Source organism: Sapajus apella, unplaced genomic scaffold (assembly GCF_009761245.1).
Source record: "Sapajus apella isolate SASKATOON/1434 unplaced genomic scaffold, GSC_monkey_1.0 scaffold123, whole genome shotgun sequence".
In the NCBI taxonomy this organism is placed as follows: Eukaryota; Metazoa; Chordata; class Mammalia; order Primates; family Cebidae; genus Sapajus; species Sapajus apella.
The window spans coordinates 4180690-4200065 of NW_022437063.1; the positions used below are offsets into that span (position 1 = coordinate 4180690).

Genomic DNA, 19376 nt, shown 5'->3' on the forward strand with positions numbered 1-19376 from the left:
GCCCTGAGGAAACTCACAACAGTTTTTTCTTTTGTTTTTGAGACTGTGTCTAGCTCTGTTGCCCAGACTAAAGTGTGATGGCATGAGCTCGGCTCACTGCAACCTCTGCCTCCTGGGTTCAAGCGATTCTCCTGTCTCAGCCTCCCGAGTAGCTGGGATTACAGGCACTCACCACCACACCTGGCTAATTTTTGTATTTTTAGTCATGTTGGCCAGGGTGGTCTCGAACTCCTGGCCTCAAACAATCCACCCGCCTCAGCCTCCTAAAGTGCTGGAATTACAGGCATGAGCCACCACGCCCGGCCCTCATGACAGCTCTTAAGGGAACAATCCTGCAGGAAGACCCTTGAGAGGAAGGTTATGGGCTATCAGGAGTTGGCCAAGGCCTCTGTGCCTTTCCCCAGGAGGAGATGCTGGACAGGTTGCGTCTGAATGACAGGTGAGGGGACAGAACCAGAACCCTTTCCCAGAGCTGCGCTGGAGGTTTTTTGAAACCACCCAAGAGCTCTCTGCTGTTTTCCATCTGCAGAGAGAGGTGCAGTGTGCTGACCCTCGGAGCCCTTCCAGCCCTGGTGTTTTACACGGGCCCAAACAGTGAGGGCCTCAAGCACCAGAGAACCAAGGTGGGGCGGCGTGGGGCTGTGTGGATGGGCTGCAGGCGTGAGCGTGTGTAGCTGTTGGCAGACAGCTGAGATTGCAGGTCAAGGGCAGTGTTTAGGATGAAAACTCTAGGCGGCTGAAATCCAACTGGACGGCTTCCAGGCCCCAGCTTGGTACATCCCTGCAGCTGCAGGCTGGTCCTGGCTTGTTCTTAGTACTTCACACAGTGCCACACAGGGGTGAGGCCTGGGGAGCAGGAATGAGGCCTTAGGGTACAGCGGTAAGGCCTGGGGTATAGGGGTGAGGCCTTAGAGCACAGGAATGATGCTGTGGCGTGCAGGGGCCAGGCATGGGGAGCAGGGATGAAGCCCTGGGATGCAGGGGTGACGCCTTGGGGAACAGGGGTGTTATGGTTTACCTCGGTTCCCACTCAGATCGTGTCTTGAATTCCCACGTGTTGCGGGAGGGACCTGGTGGGAGGTAGTAGAATCATGGACACAAGTCTTTCCCGTGCTGTTCTCATGACAGTGAATACGCCGCTTGAGATCTGATGGTTTTAGAAGGAAGCATTCCCCTGCACAGGTTCTCTCACTGTTTTGCCTGCCACTGTCTAACGTAAGATGTGACTTGCCCCTCCTTGCCCTCCGCCATGATTGTGAGGCCTCCCCAGCCATGTGGAACTGTCAGTCCAGCTAAACCTCCTCTTTATAAACTGCCCAGTCTCAGGTACGTCCTTATCAGCCGAGTGAAAACAGACTAATACAAGGGGTGAGGTGTGCCCTTCCGCCCCTTCCCGCAGTAGGCTGCCTTCTTCAAGGCAGAGCCCTCCCTCCCAGTGGCGGGCTTCAGAGTGATCTCGTGGTCTCTGGTGAGAGAGTTAGAGCCTTGGCTAAATGAGCTTTGGGCTTCTGTAAGACAGTCTGTGAGCTTGCGGGGATCTGCTTGAAAGAACCGTATTTCTCTTCCAGTGCAAGTGTGGGAACGTACCGGTTTGCGTGGCGCCCACGGGAAGGCTTGGGCCCTGTGGTTCAGTGTGGTCCCAGCAGACTCATCATCAAGCTGTCAATCAAAGCTGCTGTTTTCTTAGTCAGGGATTAATAGAGGGGAATATTGAAATAATCTGAAATAAAAATTGCCAGAGTGTCTTCTGTATTAATCAGAACCATATTCATCACTCGTCAGAATCCTAAAAGAAATATTCCTGACTCGTTCGTTAAATGACACCTGAGTGTTTCCTGTGCCGACTGGCAGCGTGGGGAGGACTGGAGGTGTCCCCCCAGCCACAGAGGGGAAGCGGGGACATTCTTGGGGGTTGCTTCACTAGGACTGCAGGATGCTGGGCCAGCTTCTAGAGCCTGTCACTGCCATCGCAGGGCTGGGGACATCCTTCCAGCGTCTGCATCTCCCCAGACCTGTGGGCGTTTCCCGGTGCAGTGCCCAGCTGCCGCAGCCTTGCCTGTAGGACCCGCAGCCAAGGCCCCAGGAGGAGAGGAGCGGTTTACCCAGTGTCCTCCATCCTTGGGCCGGATGTTCCTGGTTTCCAGAGCCAGGGGTTTCAGGGTTTGATTGTGTTTTGGGGTTCTTCTCAAGTGCCAGGGCTGTAGCAGACCCACACCAGCAGGAACTGGCCCAGCACTGGGGGCCCTCGTGGAGGAGTCACAGGACAGAGTGGGAAGACCGAGTTAGGTGCCTTGAGGGGAACTGGGGGCTTCATTTTCCTTGATGGAAGCATTTTAGCTGATGGCAGTGAGGGGGACGGGGAGCCTCCGGCCGTTAGGATCCGCTTATTGACACGTTGCTCACTACAGCGTACCCATTGCACATGGAAGACAGCTGACCCTGCTCCAGTGAGGTCCAGAACGTGCCTGGTAATCTGCAGTTGGCTGGGTAGCTGAGCAGCCCACCCCTGATCCAGAATATTCCACACATCTGACGGTATTTCCTCATCAGGTCTTTTTGGTTTTCTGCTGGGAGGAGAAGGGAGAGCTTATAGTTTCACAGGTGAGCAGCTCAAGACCTTTGTTTCAGCGTAGAGGGAGGAAACCGTTTCTCTTCTCCCCGGACCCTGGGAGAACGGCGGATCTGGATTTGCAGGACAGCCCTGGTGACGTGGTGGTGGGCAATGCCGGAAGTGGCCTCCTCAAGTGAGTCAGCCAGCGCTCCCCCAACAACCCCGGGGCTTCTCCAAGCCACAGTCCCCTTCCGCTTGACCCACCCCAGGCGTGTGTCCCCCACTGAAGGGATGGAGCCCCTGGTCCTGCGTGGGCTCAGGCCAAGGCTGGCGCACAGGACTGGCCCGAGGCCACTGCTCAGGCCTTCCTGTTTACCGACAGAGTGCTGGGTGATATTTATTGTCTGGATTAAGCCTCATTAAAGCAGAAGCCCATTTTCCATAGATGATATGAATTTTTTATTTATTAAATTACTGTTTTAATGTGATTTACCAAGTCATCCAAGACAAATAATCCACTTAAGTGACGCCGTGAAGCTCTGTTCTCCCCCAGTGCTGTGTTTCTGTGCAACTGCGGCCCCTCCTAGGCCTGGCTCCTTGCTTGGAGCCATCTTGTGAGCTGTGGGATTTACAGCCCAGCATTATTAATTCTGAGTAGGAGTGGGTAGGAGGGCTGGCCTGAGGCTGACCTTTGTACTCCCTGGTTAAATAAAAGGCTATTAAGCAAATTCAGAGTATAAACAGGATTCCTTGGAGAACCTATCTTTCTGGAACATCCCTGAGTACTCCAGAAGACCTTTCCCTCTCAGTATTTGCAATGCTAATTACCAATCGTGCATTCCTTAGGGCTGGTTCCCTCAGGGCCTCAAAGACCTGAAGGTTTTTGTTTGTTCAAGTCACCTAAGGTATTTAAAACGAAAGAGGCACATTTCTTTTTTCTTTTTTTTTGAGACAGAGTTTCACTCTTGTTGCCCAGGCTGGAGTGCAGTGGTGAGATCTCTGTAAGGTTTATTCTCTGTGAGGTCTATTGCCGAGTTTAAAATGAGGAAACTGAGGCCAGCACAAAAAGATTAAATGCCAATTTATTCAGCTCCCAGGCGAGGTTCCGTAGTCCCGGGGAGAGAGGCCGGGGAAGTCGCACCTGACTCCTCCCAGGCGTGGGGTTATATAGGGAGGGAAGGCGCTCTGATTGGCTGTGGAGAAACAGGACGTGGATGTGGCAAGCTGCTATAGGTAGATAGGTGGGATTTCCGGTGATTGGGCTGGACGGGGCAATACGCTATTGGGCAGGTATTGGCGGGGATTCTTTTAAATTTTGGCGGGGTTTTCCAAGGGCGGGCTAGGTGCCGGGTGCAGAGTTTAGTGTGGAGTGCAGATCCTGGTGCCGAGTGCAGAGGGGATTTCCAAGGGCCGGCTAGGTGCCGGGTGCAGAGTTTAGTGTGGCGTGCAGACCCTGGTGCCGAGTGCAGAGGGGATTTCCAACGGCGGGCTAGGTGCCGGGTGCAGAGTTTAGTGCGGAGTGCAGACCCTGGTGCCGAGTGCAGAGGGGATTTCCAACGGCGGGCGAGGTGCCGGGTGCAGAGTTTAGTGCGGAGTGCAGACCCTGGTGCCGAGTGCAGAGGGGATTTCCAACGGCGGGCTAGGTACTGAGTGCAGAAGTGGGCGTGTCCGAGCTCCTGGCGAGGCAACCGGCCTTACAATCTCCACTCACTGCAACCTCTGCCTCCTGGGTTCAAGCGGTTCTCCTGCGTCAGCCTCCCAAGTAGCTGGGATTACAGGCATGTGCTCCCACGTCCAGCTAATTTTGTATTTTCAGTAGAGACGGAGGTTTCTCCATGCTGGCCAAGCTGGTCTCAAACTCCCGACCTCAGGTGATCCGCCCGCCTCTGCCTCCCAAAGTGCTGGGAGTACAGGCGTGAGCCACCGTGCCGGCTTAGGAACATTCTCAGTGCCAAGCTGCCGTGCATGCGGCCTGGGGGAACTGACGGGCTCCTGGCAACCCGAGTTCGTGGATTTGGGGTGTGTGTGTAATTTCCTTCAGTCTCCTTTCCTTCTCTTAGGCTTGGAGCTGGGATTATAATGAAGAAGGAGTCACCGAGGGAAAGCTGACACGGGACACAGGGCCTTGAATGGGACAGTGTGGCACACGCTGCAGAGATACGGCTAGGGCTCCTGGGAAGAAAGGGTGGAGACAACCCACTGCTTGGGAGAAAGGGGGAAGATCTTGAAGAATGAATGGGTTTCTCTAGGAGAACAAAGGAGCAGCATTCCCTCTCTCTGGGGTAGCAGAGTTCCTGAGACAGCCAAGGCTGGAGAGGGCTGGGATAGCAGATGCGGGGTGGGTAGGGGTGGATATCTGGTCTGCTCTGTTAAGGAGTTTCTACTTTATCCCGAAGGCAATGGGTATTTGAAAGTAAAATGGTGGCAGGATAAGAGCTGCTGAATTAGAAAGGGCATCCTAGTTACAGCGTGAGAGGGGCCTCAGTGGAATTTCACTCAGTTTAAATATGTATCACCTGCCGGGCGCGGTGGCCCAAGCCTGTAATCCCAGCACTTTGGGAGGCCGAGGCGGGTGGATCACGAGGTCAAGAGATCGAGACCATCCTGGTCAGCATGGTGAAACCCCGTCTCTACTAAAAATACAAAACATTAGCTGGGCATGGTGGCGTGTGCCTGTAATCCCAGCTACCCAGGAGGCTGAAGCAGGAGAATTGCCTGAACCCAGGAGGCGGAGGTTGCGGTGAGCCGAGATCGCGCCATTGCACTCCAGCCTGGGTAACAAGAGCGAAACTCCGTCTCAAAAAAAAAAAAAATATCGATTTTAATTCCAACACAAACAAACATGTGATGTGTTAATGGCTGTCTATTTTAATGGATATTGAGGACTAAGCTTGGATTTTTTTTATCTTGCCCCAGTTCTTATCTAAGGGGTCTGGAGAGTCATGCCCTACCATAGATTCTCATCACATTGTCTCATTCTCATCATGGTATATATTTAACCCTATGTATCATGACTTACTTTCCAGCCTGACTCTGGCATAACATTATATGGCAAAGAAGAAAGTCAAAATATTTTACCCCAAAACATGTTTCTTTGCAATATTTTAAAATGGCAAAGCTGTCCTTTGTGGGGGGAAATTTGCATCTGTAAGAATCTTGGCTGGGCATGCTGGCTCACACCTGTAATCCCAGCAGTTTGGGAGGTAGAAGCAGGTGGATCATGAGGTCAGGAGTTTGAGACCAGCCTGGACAATATGGTGAAACCCCATCTCTACTAAAAATATACAAAAATAGCCAGGTGTGGTGGCACGCACCTGTAGTCTCAGCTACTCGGGAGGCTGAGGCAGGAGAATCGCTTAAACCTGGGAAGCAGAGGTTGCAGTGAGCTGAGATCGCATCACTACACTCCAGCCTGAGTGACAGAGTGAGACTCCATCTCAAAAAAAAAAAAAAAAAAAAACCCTCTATTAACATAGCTAGATTTTTCTTCCAGGCCCTCCCAATCCTAAAGAGATTAAGAGTCTAGCCCCCTTTAAAGATTCAATAGGTGGCTCATGCCTGTAATCTCAGCACTTTGGGAGGTTGAGGTGGGCGGATCATGAGGTCAGGCATTCAAGACCAGCCTGAACAACATGGTGAAACCCCGTGTCTACTGAAAATACAAAAGTTAGCCAGGTGTGGTGGCGCAGGCCTGTAATCCCAGCTACCGAGGAAGCTGAGGCAGGAGAATCTCTTGAACCTGGGAGGCGGAGATTGCAGTGAGCCTAGATTGCACCATTGCTCCCCAGCCTGGGGCAACAGAGTGAGACTCCATCTCCACAACAACAAAAAAGAAGATTCAATAGGAAACGTTTCTCTGTATCGTCTCTAAGAGCAGCCACTATGAGACTGCAAAAGAACCATGGTCTCTACAGTCTTTTATCTTAACTTGAACATTTCCTTTCTGTGATCCCAGGTCTTTAGACAAAGTCAACCAATTGTCAACCAGAACATGTATAAATTTACCTGTAGCCTGGGAACCGCTCCCACCACCATCCCCGCCGCTGCCTTTCTGGAACCAACCAAAGCGTTTCTTGAATGTATTTGATTGATGTCTTGTGCCTCCCTAAAATGTATAAAATCAAGTGGCACCTTGGACACATGTTCTCAGGACCTCCTGAGGGCTGTGCCACAGGCCATGGTCACTCATACTTGGCTCAGAATAAATCTCTTCAAATAGTTTATAGAGTTTCACTCTTTTTGTCAACAATATCATGAAAAAACTAGCACATCAAGCCTATACTACAAAGCCACAGTGGTCGTATGCTTAAGATTCTTAAAGAAATGACTGGATTTAAGAAATAGTAATAGGACCGAGCCTTCCCTTTCTGGTGGTGTGGCGAACGTGGCGTCCAAAAGGCCCTCCCGTTTTTGGTGTGAATACAACAAGTAATGCTGGTGTGTTTTTGAAAAACATAACCACAAAGGTGAGACTATTAGAGACCAGAAATCTCGAGAAAATACCAATCTAGAGAGATAGGGGAGCAGCATCAAAGCTGGTCTTTACCCAGGGGTATCTGCCAGTTGATTTTAATGAGCCACTGATAGGACTCAAAACCCGGGGACTGTCAGACTGAGCAGGTGCTTGTGTTTGCCTTTCTTAGCCTTGGCCATGGAGGTTAAAGGAGGAAGAAAGACCTCTCCTCCTCCTCACAGTTTCCAACTACAATCCTACGTTCATATGGGTTGGGACACCCACTTTATTTGACCGAAAACATTGCAAGCTAAAAATTTGCTTTAACATAGTCTGGGGTAACAGTGCCCTCAGGCTCCAGAGAAGCAAATATAGTCCCCACCCCACTTAAAAGAAAAGCCTCAAAGAATTCCAATAGATGCACATTCTAAGGAGCATAATGACGGGAGATGTCACTGAAGTACAAGGGAGCGAGCCACCACGGACAAGAACCAGCAGTGAAAACAGACTGCAGAAAGAGATCTGCAAAGATTTTAGAATGATCTGAGATACGCTATAAAAATAAGCTTAATACATTTAAAATAATAGAAAGGTATTGAAGGAAAGAAGGGGTAGCTGTCAATACAAGGCAACTCTGAAGAAGTAACCAAGGTTCAAATGTAATAGGTAAGTGAAACAAATTGTGACACAGTTGAAGAGATGATTAATGAACTAGAAGAGACATTTGAGGAAAGTGCTTCTCCCAGACAGACAAAGAGATGGAAGACATTAAAAAGAAAAAGAGAGGCTAAAGGAAATGGAGAATAAATGAAAAGACCCCAACTCTATCCAATCAGAGTTCTGAGAAGGAGAATGGGTACAAATGGATGTTTGAAAGGAGATAATGGATGACTGTTTCCAAAATTGTTGAAAACAACTTGTTCTCCAGATTCAGAAAGACCAATATCTCTAGAACAATAAATATCACAAAGAAACTGCAAAATGTCCCAGACAAAGTATTCAAAAGCAGCCGGAGAGAAAAGTTAGATCGCTTGTGGAGGAATGACAAATAGATTGATAGCATTGAATAGTGGAGGCTAGAAGATGATGCAGTGTCATCTTTTAAAATAATAGCCAACTTAGAATTATATATCCAGCAAACTGTCTTTCAAGAATGAGAATAAAGACATTTTTAGACAAATGAAATCTGAGAGGGTTTACAACCCAAAGACCCTCTAATTAAAGGAGCTTCTAAAGGTTGAATTTCAAGAAGGATAATTTCAGAAGAAAGGTCTAGGTGCAAGAAGAAATAATGAGGAAAAGAATAAAGTCATGAATAACTCTAAACAAACTGTTGGGGGGAAATAGGAGAGGGACAGCGGGGGGAGGGGAGTTGGGGAGAGAGAGCATGGGGAGAAGTGCTAGATGTGGGTGATGAGGAGGAAGGCGGCAGATCACACTGCCACGTGTGTGCCTATGCAGCAGTCTTGCATGTTCTTCACATTACCCCAAAACCTAAAATGCAATAAAATTAAAAAAAGAACAAGAAGAAGATCTTAATTTATGATTTTTCAAAGGTCACAATAGAACTGAAATTCTGGAAAACATGAGTACATAGCTAGGGAAGATTAGGTCAGTGTATGGTGCTGGTATGACTAGAATTAAAATATTCTTAATTTTTTATATTGTTTGGGAGGAGAATAAAGATAACTCATTTTAGACCATTAAGTTAAATATACATGTTAAAATTTATAGAGGGCCCATTAAAATAATAGAAACAATTCAGTAACTTCCAGATTAATTGGGGTTAGGGCATTAGAATGTAGAGGGAAGCAGATTAGTCCACATGTGGGCCAGAAAGAAAAATGATAGAAAAAGCCTAAAACCCAGTGCCGTGCTAGCTAGAAGAGAAACACAAGGAAGTAAAGAGCAGGGGAAACCCAATAACTACCAACAAACAGAAGTTAAGATTTTCAGGACACTATTTTCAATATCATCAAAAATATGAACTTGTTAGGGGAAATCTAAAAGCAGATATAACAGACCTGCACTGAGAAAACCATGAAACACAGGTGAAGAGCAAATTGTTACCTATTCTCCTCCCAAACAATATAAAAAATTAAGAATATTTTAATTCTAGTCATACCAGCACCATACCCTGACCTAATCTTTCCTAGCTATGTACTCAGGTTTTCCAGAATTTCAGTTCTATTGTGACTTTTTAAACACTGTAAATAGAGATCTTCTCCTTGTTCTTTTTTCCCTCTGGCTACTCCTCCTGGACTACTTCTTCTTCTTTTATACATCAGTGTTTGTTTAGAGTTATTCATATCATCATCATGAGTCAGAAGACTAATTAAGTGAAGAGCTATACGTGGTCATGGGTCAGACATACCAGCAAACTTTCCTGTACAAATTGACAAAACAGGTTCTAAAAATGTATGCGGAAATGCAGGAGACTTAGAATGGCCAAAACGGCCTTGAGAAAGAGGACAACATAAGTGACCAGCACTAGGTGAAGGTTCATCTTTTCAACAAATTGCCGGAACAGTTGCATAGCCATGTGCATACAAATGAACTTCCATACTCTTTACCATGTACAAAAATTAAAATGGATTACAGAGCTAAAGTAAAACTTAAAACTTATAAACCTTCTAGAAGAAAACCTTTGTGTCCTTGAGTTAGGCAGTGACATTTTTAGATAAGACACCAGCAGCATGATCTGTCAAAGAACAAAGCACTAGGTTGAACCTCATCAAAATTTAAAACCCACGGACTTCAAAAGTTACTGTTAAGAGGATGAAAAGAGAAGGCACAGAGAGAGAACGTTTGCAAAGCATGTATTTCATAAAAGCTTTACATCAAAGCCAGCGGCAGCTTTTTCAAACAGTAAACATACTCCTACCATATGATCCAGCTGTTCGCCTCCTAAGTATTTATCCAAACAAAATGAAAGCATATGTCCATTCAAAGATGGGTGCACACATGTTCATGGCATTTCTCTGTGTAGTCCCAAACTAGAAACAATTCAGTCCATCAACAGATGAATGGATGAATGAGGTGTGGTATATCCATGCATTGGATGCTGCCCAGTGTTTATAGAAATGAGGTATTGGTACATGCAATGTGGTGGATGAACCTAAGGTCATCACCCTGCATGGAGAGGCAACACCAAAACCAAATGGATGTGTCATATGACTCCCTTTATTTAAAAGTATTGGAAATGTAAGCTGATGTGTAGTGGCACAAGTAAGCCAGTGGTTGTCTGGGACTGGGAGGGCTCAAAGGGCGGATTTAGAAATGGGCACAAAGAAACCTTTGGAGCAGTAGGCGTGTCCACTACCTTGGTTGTGATGTGTTTTCCTAGGTGTACGCATATATCAAAACTTATCAAATTATAAACTTGAAATATATAAAGTTTATTATATGACAGTTATACCTCAAAAGAGCTGTTTAAAAGATATTACCTAGCAGAAACTGATACGTAGTTGTAGCCACATTAAGATTCCTGCCTTCCCACTAGAGACTCCAGAGCAAAAGTCCGGCTTGAGGTAAGAGATGGGACATATTTATATTGCTCCGTACACCAGAAGAGAAAACAATTTTGAATTTATATGCTCCTGATAACGTAGCTCCCAAACACAGAAAACAAAGATGGGCAGAACTGTAAGGAGAAATACATAAACTCTCTATCATAATGGGAGTTTTGAAACATACCTATCAGTTATTGATAGATTATAAGCAGTTGAGAAAAACAGTGAGGGTCTATATATAGGAAACGTGGAGAACACTGTTGACTCACTTTATTTAGTGGACATGGGCAGGGCACACTACCCAGCAGCTCTAGAACACATACTCTCTTCGTGTTTGCTGATCTGCCCACAGCTCGCTGGTCATTCCTGTGGGTCATTCTGCCCTTGGTGTTTATTTCTGGCCTGAGTCACTGGCCACCGTGTGGGCTCGTGTGTCCAGGTGCCTCCCTCACGTCTCCACCTGGATCCCCGTGACTTAGACTTGGCGGTTCCAGAGAACAGCCCACGGCCTTCCTGCCAACAGCCCACTGTCTCCTGCGGCCGTTCACATGCACCTTTCCCTGTCGTAGGAATTGGCACCTTCACCCTTGCAGCTGTCGAGGCCAGAAGTGTCGGAGTGGCCCTTGGTTCCTTTCTCTCCTACCCCAGATCTCATACATGTTGGTGTATTTTTTTCTGCACGACTTTCAAAATATGTCTCGAATTTGTCTCCCCACAAGCTCCCCTGCCCCCTCTGGACCCGAGTCCCCAGCCCCTCTTGAATTTGTGACTACCGTGGTGCCCTAACCTGCCTCCTGGCCCTGCTCGTTCTACCCCCCGACCCTGCCATGTGCCGCCCATTCTCAGCATGGCCTTTGGAGGGATGCTCTGAAGACTGTGTATTTCCCTGCCCAGAGCTCTGAGGATCTGGACCCCACACGCACCTGCAGTCGCCCGTCTCCGCTCACCTTGCTCTGCGGTAGCTGTGCCGTCTCCTAGCTGTTTCTCGAATGTGCCGAGCAGCTTCTAACCACAGGATCTCTGTGGTTCCTGATGCTTTTACCTGGAATGTTTCTCTGCCATGTGTCTAAATGCCTTTTCTGGCCTGGCGTGGTGGTTCACTGCCAGTACTTTGGGAGGCCGAGGCAGGTGGATCACCTGAGTTCAGGCGTTCGAGACCAGCCTGGCCAACATGGTGAAACCCTGTCGCTACTAAAAATACAAAAATTACTCTGGCCTGGTGGCGGGCACCTGTAGTTCCACCTACTCAGGAGGCTGAGACAGGAACATTGCTTGAACCCGGGAGGCGGAGGAGGTTGTGAGTGGAGATCGTGCCACTGCACTCCAGCCTGGGCGACAGAGCGAGACTCCATCTCAAAAAAGAAAATAAAAGCGCCTTTCTCTCTCTGGATGTTTGCTCAGCCGTCACCTTAGGTGACTGACGGTTGTACTGAGGTGGCATCCCCCTGTTCACACACAAACGCCCTGCTCTTCCTGGTCCAGCCTTGGCCTTGTTTTCTCCGTAGCATGTCATCTAACGCACCGTACATTTTATTTGTTTACTTAATAAACCATTGACAGTAGTCCTATAGACGTTGCATGGGCGGTGGCACCCCAGGAGCTGGAGTTTTGGGGTCTTTGCAGTCTTCGCAGTTGGCAGCATGTGCTTGAAGGAACAGCACTGCCAGGGTGTGCAAGCCCCGAGCCTCCGTGTGGGAGAGCCTCTGGGGGCTGACCGTGGGCAGGGTTTCCAGGATGAGTAGGGGTGGCTAAAGAAGGGGCAACAGGAGCGGCACGTCTGATGGCAGCGAGGAGAGACGTGGCGGTGACTTGAGGAGTGTGAGCCGCGTCCTTCCGCGCCTGTGGCTTCCCATCGGCTTCCCTTCCCCGTTCATTTCCCAGGGAGACCCGGACTCTGTCTGTGGCCCTGGGCCCAGTGCCTGATCTCCGGCTTGACTGGGCCGGGCCTGGCTCAGCCTCGTGTCCTCGTCTGTGGAGTGGAGAGGGCCTTCCTCCCAGGCCTGTCGTGGGGAGCAGCCTCTGTGCCTGGCATGGCACCCGGGCACGCTGAATTGGTCTCTTACCCGTTTTGGCTATTGTGTGTGCAGGAGAGGAGAATGGAGGCTGCCTGAGCTGGATCTGCTGTTCACATGCTGCTCCTCAGGCTGCTGGTACTTAAAGAGAAAATTGTGTTTGTTTTAATGAGATGAGAGTTTCGAAATTAAGGCATTAAGTAAAGTAAGGCAGCACAAGCTTTGAATTTCCCTGAACCCTGACTAGATAAACCCCGACCGCCGCAGACAGCCTCACGGCGATGTCAGCGGGTCCACACGTGACAGTTTCTCTCTTGGTTCCTTTTTCTCTTTCAGTCTGAACCCGAGGGCTTCTCTCATTTCCACTTGTACGTGTGTGCCGCGTTTCTCGTGAGATGGAGGAAGGAGATACTGGAAGAAAGAGATTTCCAAGTAAGTAAATGCCTTTTCAAAAGAACCCAAGTTTGATTTTCTACTAGGAGAGAGGTTTGTTAAATTGGAGTTCACGGGGTCATTTGTGGAAGAGTTTTGAGGAGCGCTGCTTTGTGTTTTCCCCGCTGACCTGCTGGTCGAAAGCTCGTCCAGCCGAGGAGACGGGCCTGGCAGTGGTCATGTGGCCATGGCGGTGGAAACACGGCCCACATGATGAGTTATTAGACGCGGCTGGGTGACAAGCTCCCTACGGAAGCGGCATTGGGCCGGTGTGCCCTTAGCAGCGTGACCCCTGCAGGGTGCGGCATGTGACCTCTGGTCTCTGGAAGCCTCTTCACAGCACCCGGACTGTGATGCTTTGGGGACGGGGCTGGGTGAGAAATCACATAGCCTGGGGTCCCTTCGGCCAGGCCACTGGGAACTCTGAGACTGAGGGCACGCTGTTTAACCTCACTAACCTGGCGACTTAGTGGGAGTGCCCTCCTTGCACCCCACTTATCAGAGGCATGTCCTGTGGGGCTCTGTGCTCCACCTGTGGGACCCCCTGTGGACTTGTCTCCAGCACCTGACCCACCCCGCGTGTTTCTCTAAGACGTCCCAAGCGCCATGTGGACTGTCCATCCCTTCATGTGTGATACCCACTGTTCCCAGCCAGAGGTGCTGGCCGGGAAGTCCCTCTGCCCAGCGTTCACTCCACAGAGGGCTCTAGGTGCAGCGAGGAAGACCCCAGCAGTGGGAATCAGACCAGGCTCTGCGCCAGGCGGCCGGGGTCAGCCACGCTCCACCACCCTGCCTTCGCCAGGCGCTTGTCTCTCAGATAAAGGGACAGTCCCAAGTCCCCAGGGCAGTGTTCCGTGCAGCTGGCAGCTTGTTGTACCCCAACTCTGTGCTTGTCAGAGGCTCCGAGCATCTCTGCTCCTTCCAAGAGCCCTGGGAGGAGCCAGGGAGGTATGCCGCCTGCTTCATCTCCACCCTAGGAGAGACCAGACAGGTGAGGGCCCTGCTGAGGCCAGGAGCTGCCAGCGGGCCTGGCCCGGCAGATGGAGCCTAACCTGGGTGTTCATGGGTGGACGGGAAAGGACGCTCCTTCGGCTCACTTAGCTCTTGGCCTTTTTGTCAGTGTGGGGCTCAGCGGGGAGCACTGGGGCAGTGATTGGAGTCTCAGTCTCAGGCACACGCCTGCCTTGCCTCTCCCAGCCACGGTCTATAAGTGAGTAGAATGTGCCTTACCCAGCTGCCCACCTGCCCAGCTGGTGCAAGGCTGCTGGGGGCTCCCGGACCATCTGACCCACTTGTGACTTTGCACAGGGGAATGTGGAGGCTCTGAGAGGGGCCGTGACTTGCTGTGTCACCAAGTGAGATGGAATGAATGGAGCCTAGACTGCTGTCTGCTGGCACTGCCGGCCCTCCCCCACAGCAGGCTCTCCATCCGTGCGGAGAGCAGTGCTGGCTGGCCACTTACCTGTGGGGAGAAGGGCCCAGCCTCTCTGGTGCACAGCGGCCACTCCTCGTGGGACGGGGGCCAGTGTGATTGGTTCCCACCAGCCAGCACACACGCCTGCATGCTGCCTCCCAGGGACCTTGCTCTCCAGATGCAGGCGGCCGGCTGCTGAGAGTCAGTCACCGGGCTGACCACGGAGCTTGCTGTTCCTGCCTTGGTGGTGTCTGTGACTCACTGGCTGGGGAGCTCTGTTCCCTGGAGTCCCTGGACAGACGTTGCTGCCCTCCTGGGTCAGCCATGCCTGGTGGTAGGAGGTGGGGTGGGTCGGGGTGATGTGTGTGCCTGCAGCCACAGGGCACTGTGCACAGGCCTGTGCGAACAGGAGGCCATGTCTGATCATCCCCAGAAATTGCCCTGGGCCCCACTCTGGGCAGACTCCGAGCACACATGTACGAGGAATGGCCCCGGCTCACATTCCGGCTTGGGACAGAGAACAGTCAGGAGATGACTGACTTCAGCAAAAGGCTGTGCCTCCATCGACTCCTCCATTCTCCTATCTGCTCCCAAATGGGGACAGTGCCGTAAGGTGGCTGGAGGCAGGCCAGAGCCACATTGGTCATGGGAGCTCACGGCGGTGTTTCTTCCTGTTGTGATTACCTGCAATGGAGTGTTACACCGGCCCGGGAGCCCCTCAGGGTGAAGGACAGGAGATGGGGACAGCCGTGGATGCCAGGGTGCCTGAACCGGGTCTGGGGGAGCTGGGTCATGAGAGGGTGGTATTGAGTTGGCAGTGGGCCTCCTACCACACTGTCATGTGGTAGCCCCATCCAGGGGTCACCGGCTGGGGCAGACTTGGCCCAAGCCACAGAACTCATGGCAGCCTTGACGGATGCAAACGGCACGATGCCCACCTTCCTCACCTGGCCGCAGCTCATCAGGCTTTTCTGTTAGGGACGCAGTGTGTTTGCTGCTGGGCCGGAGGCATTGCCCTGAGTCATTAGAGAGTGCAGCATGGGCAGCTGATGAGAATGCTTTGCCAGCCCTCTCTGAGCCCTGTCTGCTTGACTTGAGGTTAGGGAGGATAGGTGTCAGGCACAGCTGTATGTGCGGGGTACGGGGTGTGGGGTACGGGGTGCGGGGTGCCGGGTGTGGGGTGCGAGGTGCGGGGTGCGTGGTATGGGGTGCGGGGTGTGGGGTGCGAGGTGCCGGGTGCGGGGTATGGGGTGCGGGGTGCCGGTTGCGGGGTGTGGGGTGCGAGGTGCAGCGTACGGGGTGTGGGGTGCGGGGTGCAGGGTACGGGGTGCCGGGTGCGGGGTGTGGGGTGGAGTGCAGACTCTGAGAGCCTATGGCGCTCTTGTGGCTTGAGTGGGGAACCCAGAGGAGGCGCTGGCGGAGGACCTGTGAGGTAGGTTTTCTTCCTTTAGAGGAAGAGGATGTTCTTTGATGCCATAGGGGTTGGGTGGAGAGAATGCTGAGTGCCAGCATGTCTTGTGGGCACTGAACCCAATGGGAAAGGAGGTGAGAACACAGAAATTACAAACCTAGGGGGTCCTGGTGAGCACGGGGAATTTGTGTTTGCAGTTGTGACGTTTTAGGAAGACGATTCTACATCCGTGGGAGTCCGCCTGAGCAAGCACAGCCCGGAACGTGAGACCCCAATGGCAGAACGTTGGCAGGAGAGGCATCAGAAGCCCTCATTCCTTGCAGTATTGTGATCCGTGCCTTGGGAAATGATGTGTGGCTTTGTCATTTCCATAGGAACAGAATCCTTTTCCGATTCCCGGAAGAAGGGCAGAGACCCTCCTGGTGTTCAGCAACAGAACCAAGCAGTTCAGGGGCCAGGAGGGGCCACGGGTCATGCTTCCCCTTGTTGAATTCCAGAAAACTAGGGCAGGCAGGGAAGGCGAGGCGCTGCCTGTTTCCCAGGTCTCCTTGGCTTTTGAGCCTATCTAGGCGTGGTTTGGTTCCTTCCCATCTGTGAGCCTCCTCCAGGGCCTGCTGGGCAGGGATCGGGGAGCAGGGAGTGGTGAGGTGGGGTGCGGCGCAGCTGGGATTGGGGCTGCACCCCGGCCTCCTGGCCCCTGTGTGGCGGCACCTGCTGGAGTGAACGTTGGTCCTGTCCTGTGTGCTGGGCCTGGGAGGTGCGTGCTTTTCTGGAGGATTTGCCACCTCCCCTGCCAGAGCTTGCTGGTCCTCAGGAAGGTGGTCGCCCTCACGCACTCGCCCCATGGCATCTACATTGCTCATGCCTCACGCCACATGGACATGGCTCCACAGCCCTGCCTCTGGACGTTTCCCGGTGCCCCATGGGCTCTGCATGTTGGCATCCAATGGGGCCCCTCCGCTGAGCCCTGCTCCCGCCTCTGCAGCCACTGAGGTTCAAGCCTCAGCACTCACAGCATGGTCTCTGCCTCCCGTCTGCCACTTTCCAGCTAGACTTTCATGGGGTCTTCAGGGTGAAAGGAGCGCCCTTCTGTGGAAAGTTATGTGTCCCCCCCAACCCAGGGCCTGCTTGGCACCCTTCACCCCGTCCTTGCCCTCTGCCGGTCATTTTACAGTAAGAGGACACTGAGGCCCAGCTGCAGTGAGGCGAGCAGGGGCCCTGCTTTCCCTTGGGATCTGCTGTCCCCTCCCTTAGGAACCGGCCACCTACCCCTGCTGATTGGGCCAGCAGACCCTCCTCAGGCCCACGTGGCCCAGTAAGCCCTAGAAGGGCCAGCTCCAGCACGTCGTGACCCATGGAAACCTCCTGTGGCCTCAGCTCCCTTGTGTCATGACCCACGCAGAGACCTCCTGTGGCCCCCACTGCTGGGGCACAAGCCCTGAACCAGAACGCGGAGCCACGGCCTGCTTCATTAAATGAAGCAACCGTAGGAGGAAAGTTAAGTGTATTTACTTGGATTAAAAATAAGGTGGGGGCTGGAGGCAGAGGCTCTCACCTGTAATCCCAGCACTTTGGGAGGCCGAGGTGAGTGGATCACCTGAGGTTAGGAGTTTGAGACCAGCCTGACCAACATGGTGAAACCCTGTCTCTACTAAAAATACAAAACTTAGCTGGGCATTGGTGGTGAGTGCTTGTAATCCCAGCTGCTTGGGAGGCTGAGGCAAGAGAGTCACTTGAACCCAAGAGGCGGAGGTTGCAGTGAGCCGAGATCACGCCACTGCACTCCAGCCTGGGCGACAGTGCAAGACTTTGTCTCAAATTAAAAAAAGGTGGATTGTGAATCTGAATGGCATTGAAAATTCGTTGGTTTAGGAGTTCTGGATGGAATTTGTACCAACAAAGAATGGGTCTTCTAACTATTTATGGGATACTTTCAAAAAGTCATCATGCATCCTAGGCCATAAACATTTCCAGAATAAACATCAGTGACATAAACTTTGTTCACTGAGCATAATCCTTTAAAATCAGATCATAATAAAGTTAAAACGACATAACCAAGCATTTGGATGTTAAAGAACCCTCTCCAAAATAACGTGGGTCAAGATGGAAATGACCCTGCATACAGTTACAGAGGCCACGGAAAAGCACACGGGATGTAGCAGCGCTGGGCTTGCAACCAGATTCAAAGCTGCATTGCTCTTATTATTTAACAACATCAAAACAAGTCAACTAAGCCTTTAACCAAGATGCCAAAAATAGAAAAATAAAGGCAACTTATGATAGACACAATAAAGGAATTAATGAGTAGAAGTAAATGAATGGATAAGAAGACAGAGTTTTATCTAGGATTCCTAAGTACATCTTGGAGGGGCATTTGGAAATGCCAGTGAAATAGGCAGACCTCCCAAGGAGGACCAAGATAAATGGGTGAGAACACAGTCCTCCTCTGTGTTAGGAAAGAGGAATTTACATAACACACACACACACACACACACACACACACACCACACACACCACACACAGACTTTTTAAAAATGCTAATATTGCCTCAAGGTAAGCTTTAAAATAAGCTTACCCTGAATAGACTTATAATTTGGGGGTAAATCCAAACGTCGCCAATAGCCTTGATTTTAAATAGGACTCTAAGACGAGAAAATGACTTCCCAGTGAGTTTTGTTCACAGATTCAAAAAGCCACCTGCTGTGTGGCCTGTCCTGCCAGAGAGAAGGAGCCACCTCGGTGCTCCGTCTTCCAGAGCTGGCCGCCCTGACACTTGGCTCCCAGCACCGTATCTCAGCTGAATTATCAATGACTTCTGTGCAAGATCTCACACACATCTGTCAGTTTCTCCCTCCACGTATATGGAGTGGCTTAGTCCATTCCTGCTGTTATAACAAAATACCTTAGAATGGTTAATTTATAAACAACAGAAATTTATTTCTTGCTGTTCTGGAGACTGGAAGTTCAAGGCGCCAGCCTCAGGTGTCTGTCAATGATGTCTTGTTACTGCCTCCTCATGTGGTGGAAGGCAAGAGGGCTGGGCGCGCCCATCAGCCTCCTTTACCACGGCACCCATCCCATTCATGAGGCCTGCCTTAATCAATATTATAAAATAAAAAATATCCCGTAAAAATAGCACCAGAATGTAACCGTACCCCTGGATGCCAGCCTAGAGTTAGCCTCAGAGACCAGGCCAGCACGCCTGTGACTCTATCTGGCATGCACTATTAGTAAAGATATCCTGTCAGAAAACCACAGGCCCTCAATCACATGATATCTTAAGAGATTCAATAGCTTTTCCTGAGTTTAATGAAAAGAAAAAAATATCTGCCCTTAAGTACAACTAAAATAATACTTTATTAACATGCTAAAGAATGTTTCAAATAACACCCACCAATCCCTAGGGCAATGCTAGAGACAGCCACACTGAAATCAGGACTAGTCTTCTGTTTCTGAACATAATGAACAAATGTTCAGTGAAGTCTCCTTGTCCTCTCCCATACAGTGCATGCATGCACACACAACATGGATATTAACAGAATGCTTTTTTTTGAGATGGAGTTTTACTCTTGTTGCCCAAGTGGAGTGCAG

At 50.7% G+C, this 19376-nt stretch overlaps 1 protein-coding gene across 6 annotated transcripts in view; it reads left to right on the forward strand.

Moving 5' to 3' along the window:
- Positions 1 to 19376, forward strand: part of TBC1D22A (TBC1 domain family member 22A) — a 384809-nt gene that overhangs the window by 302048 nt on the left and 63385 nt on the right. For 5 of the 6 annotated variants that reach the window (XM_032261505.1, XM_032261506.1, XM_032261502.1 and 2 more), the window contains one exon: positions 12865 to 12960. In XM_032261505.1, coding sequence (XP_032117396.1) covers positions 12865 to 12960 — 96 coding nt within the window. Of the gene's footprint in view, positions 1 to 12864; positions 12961 to 13061; positions 15410 to 19376 lie in introns of those variants that run through there. The other variant, XM_032261503.1, reaches the window with a different exon arrangement.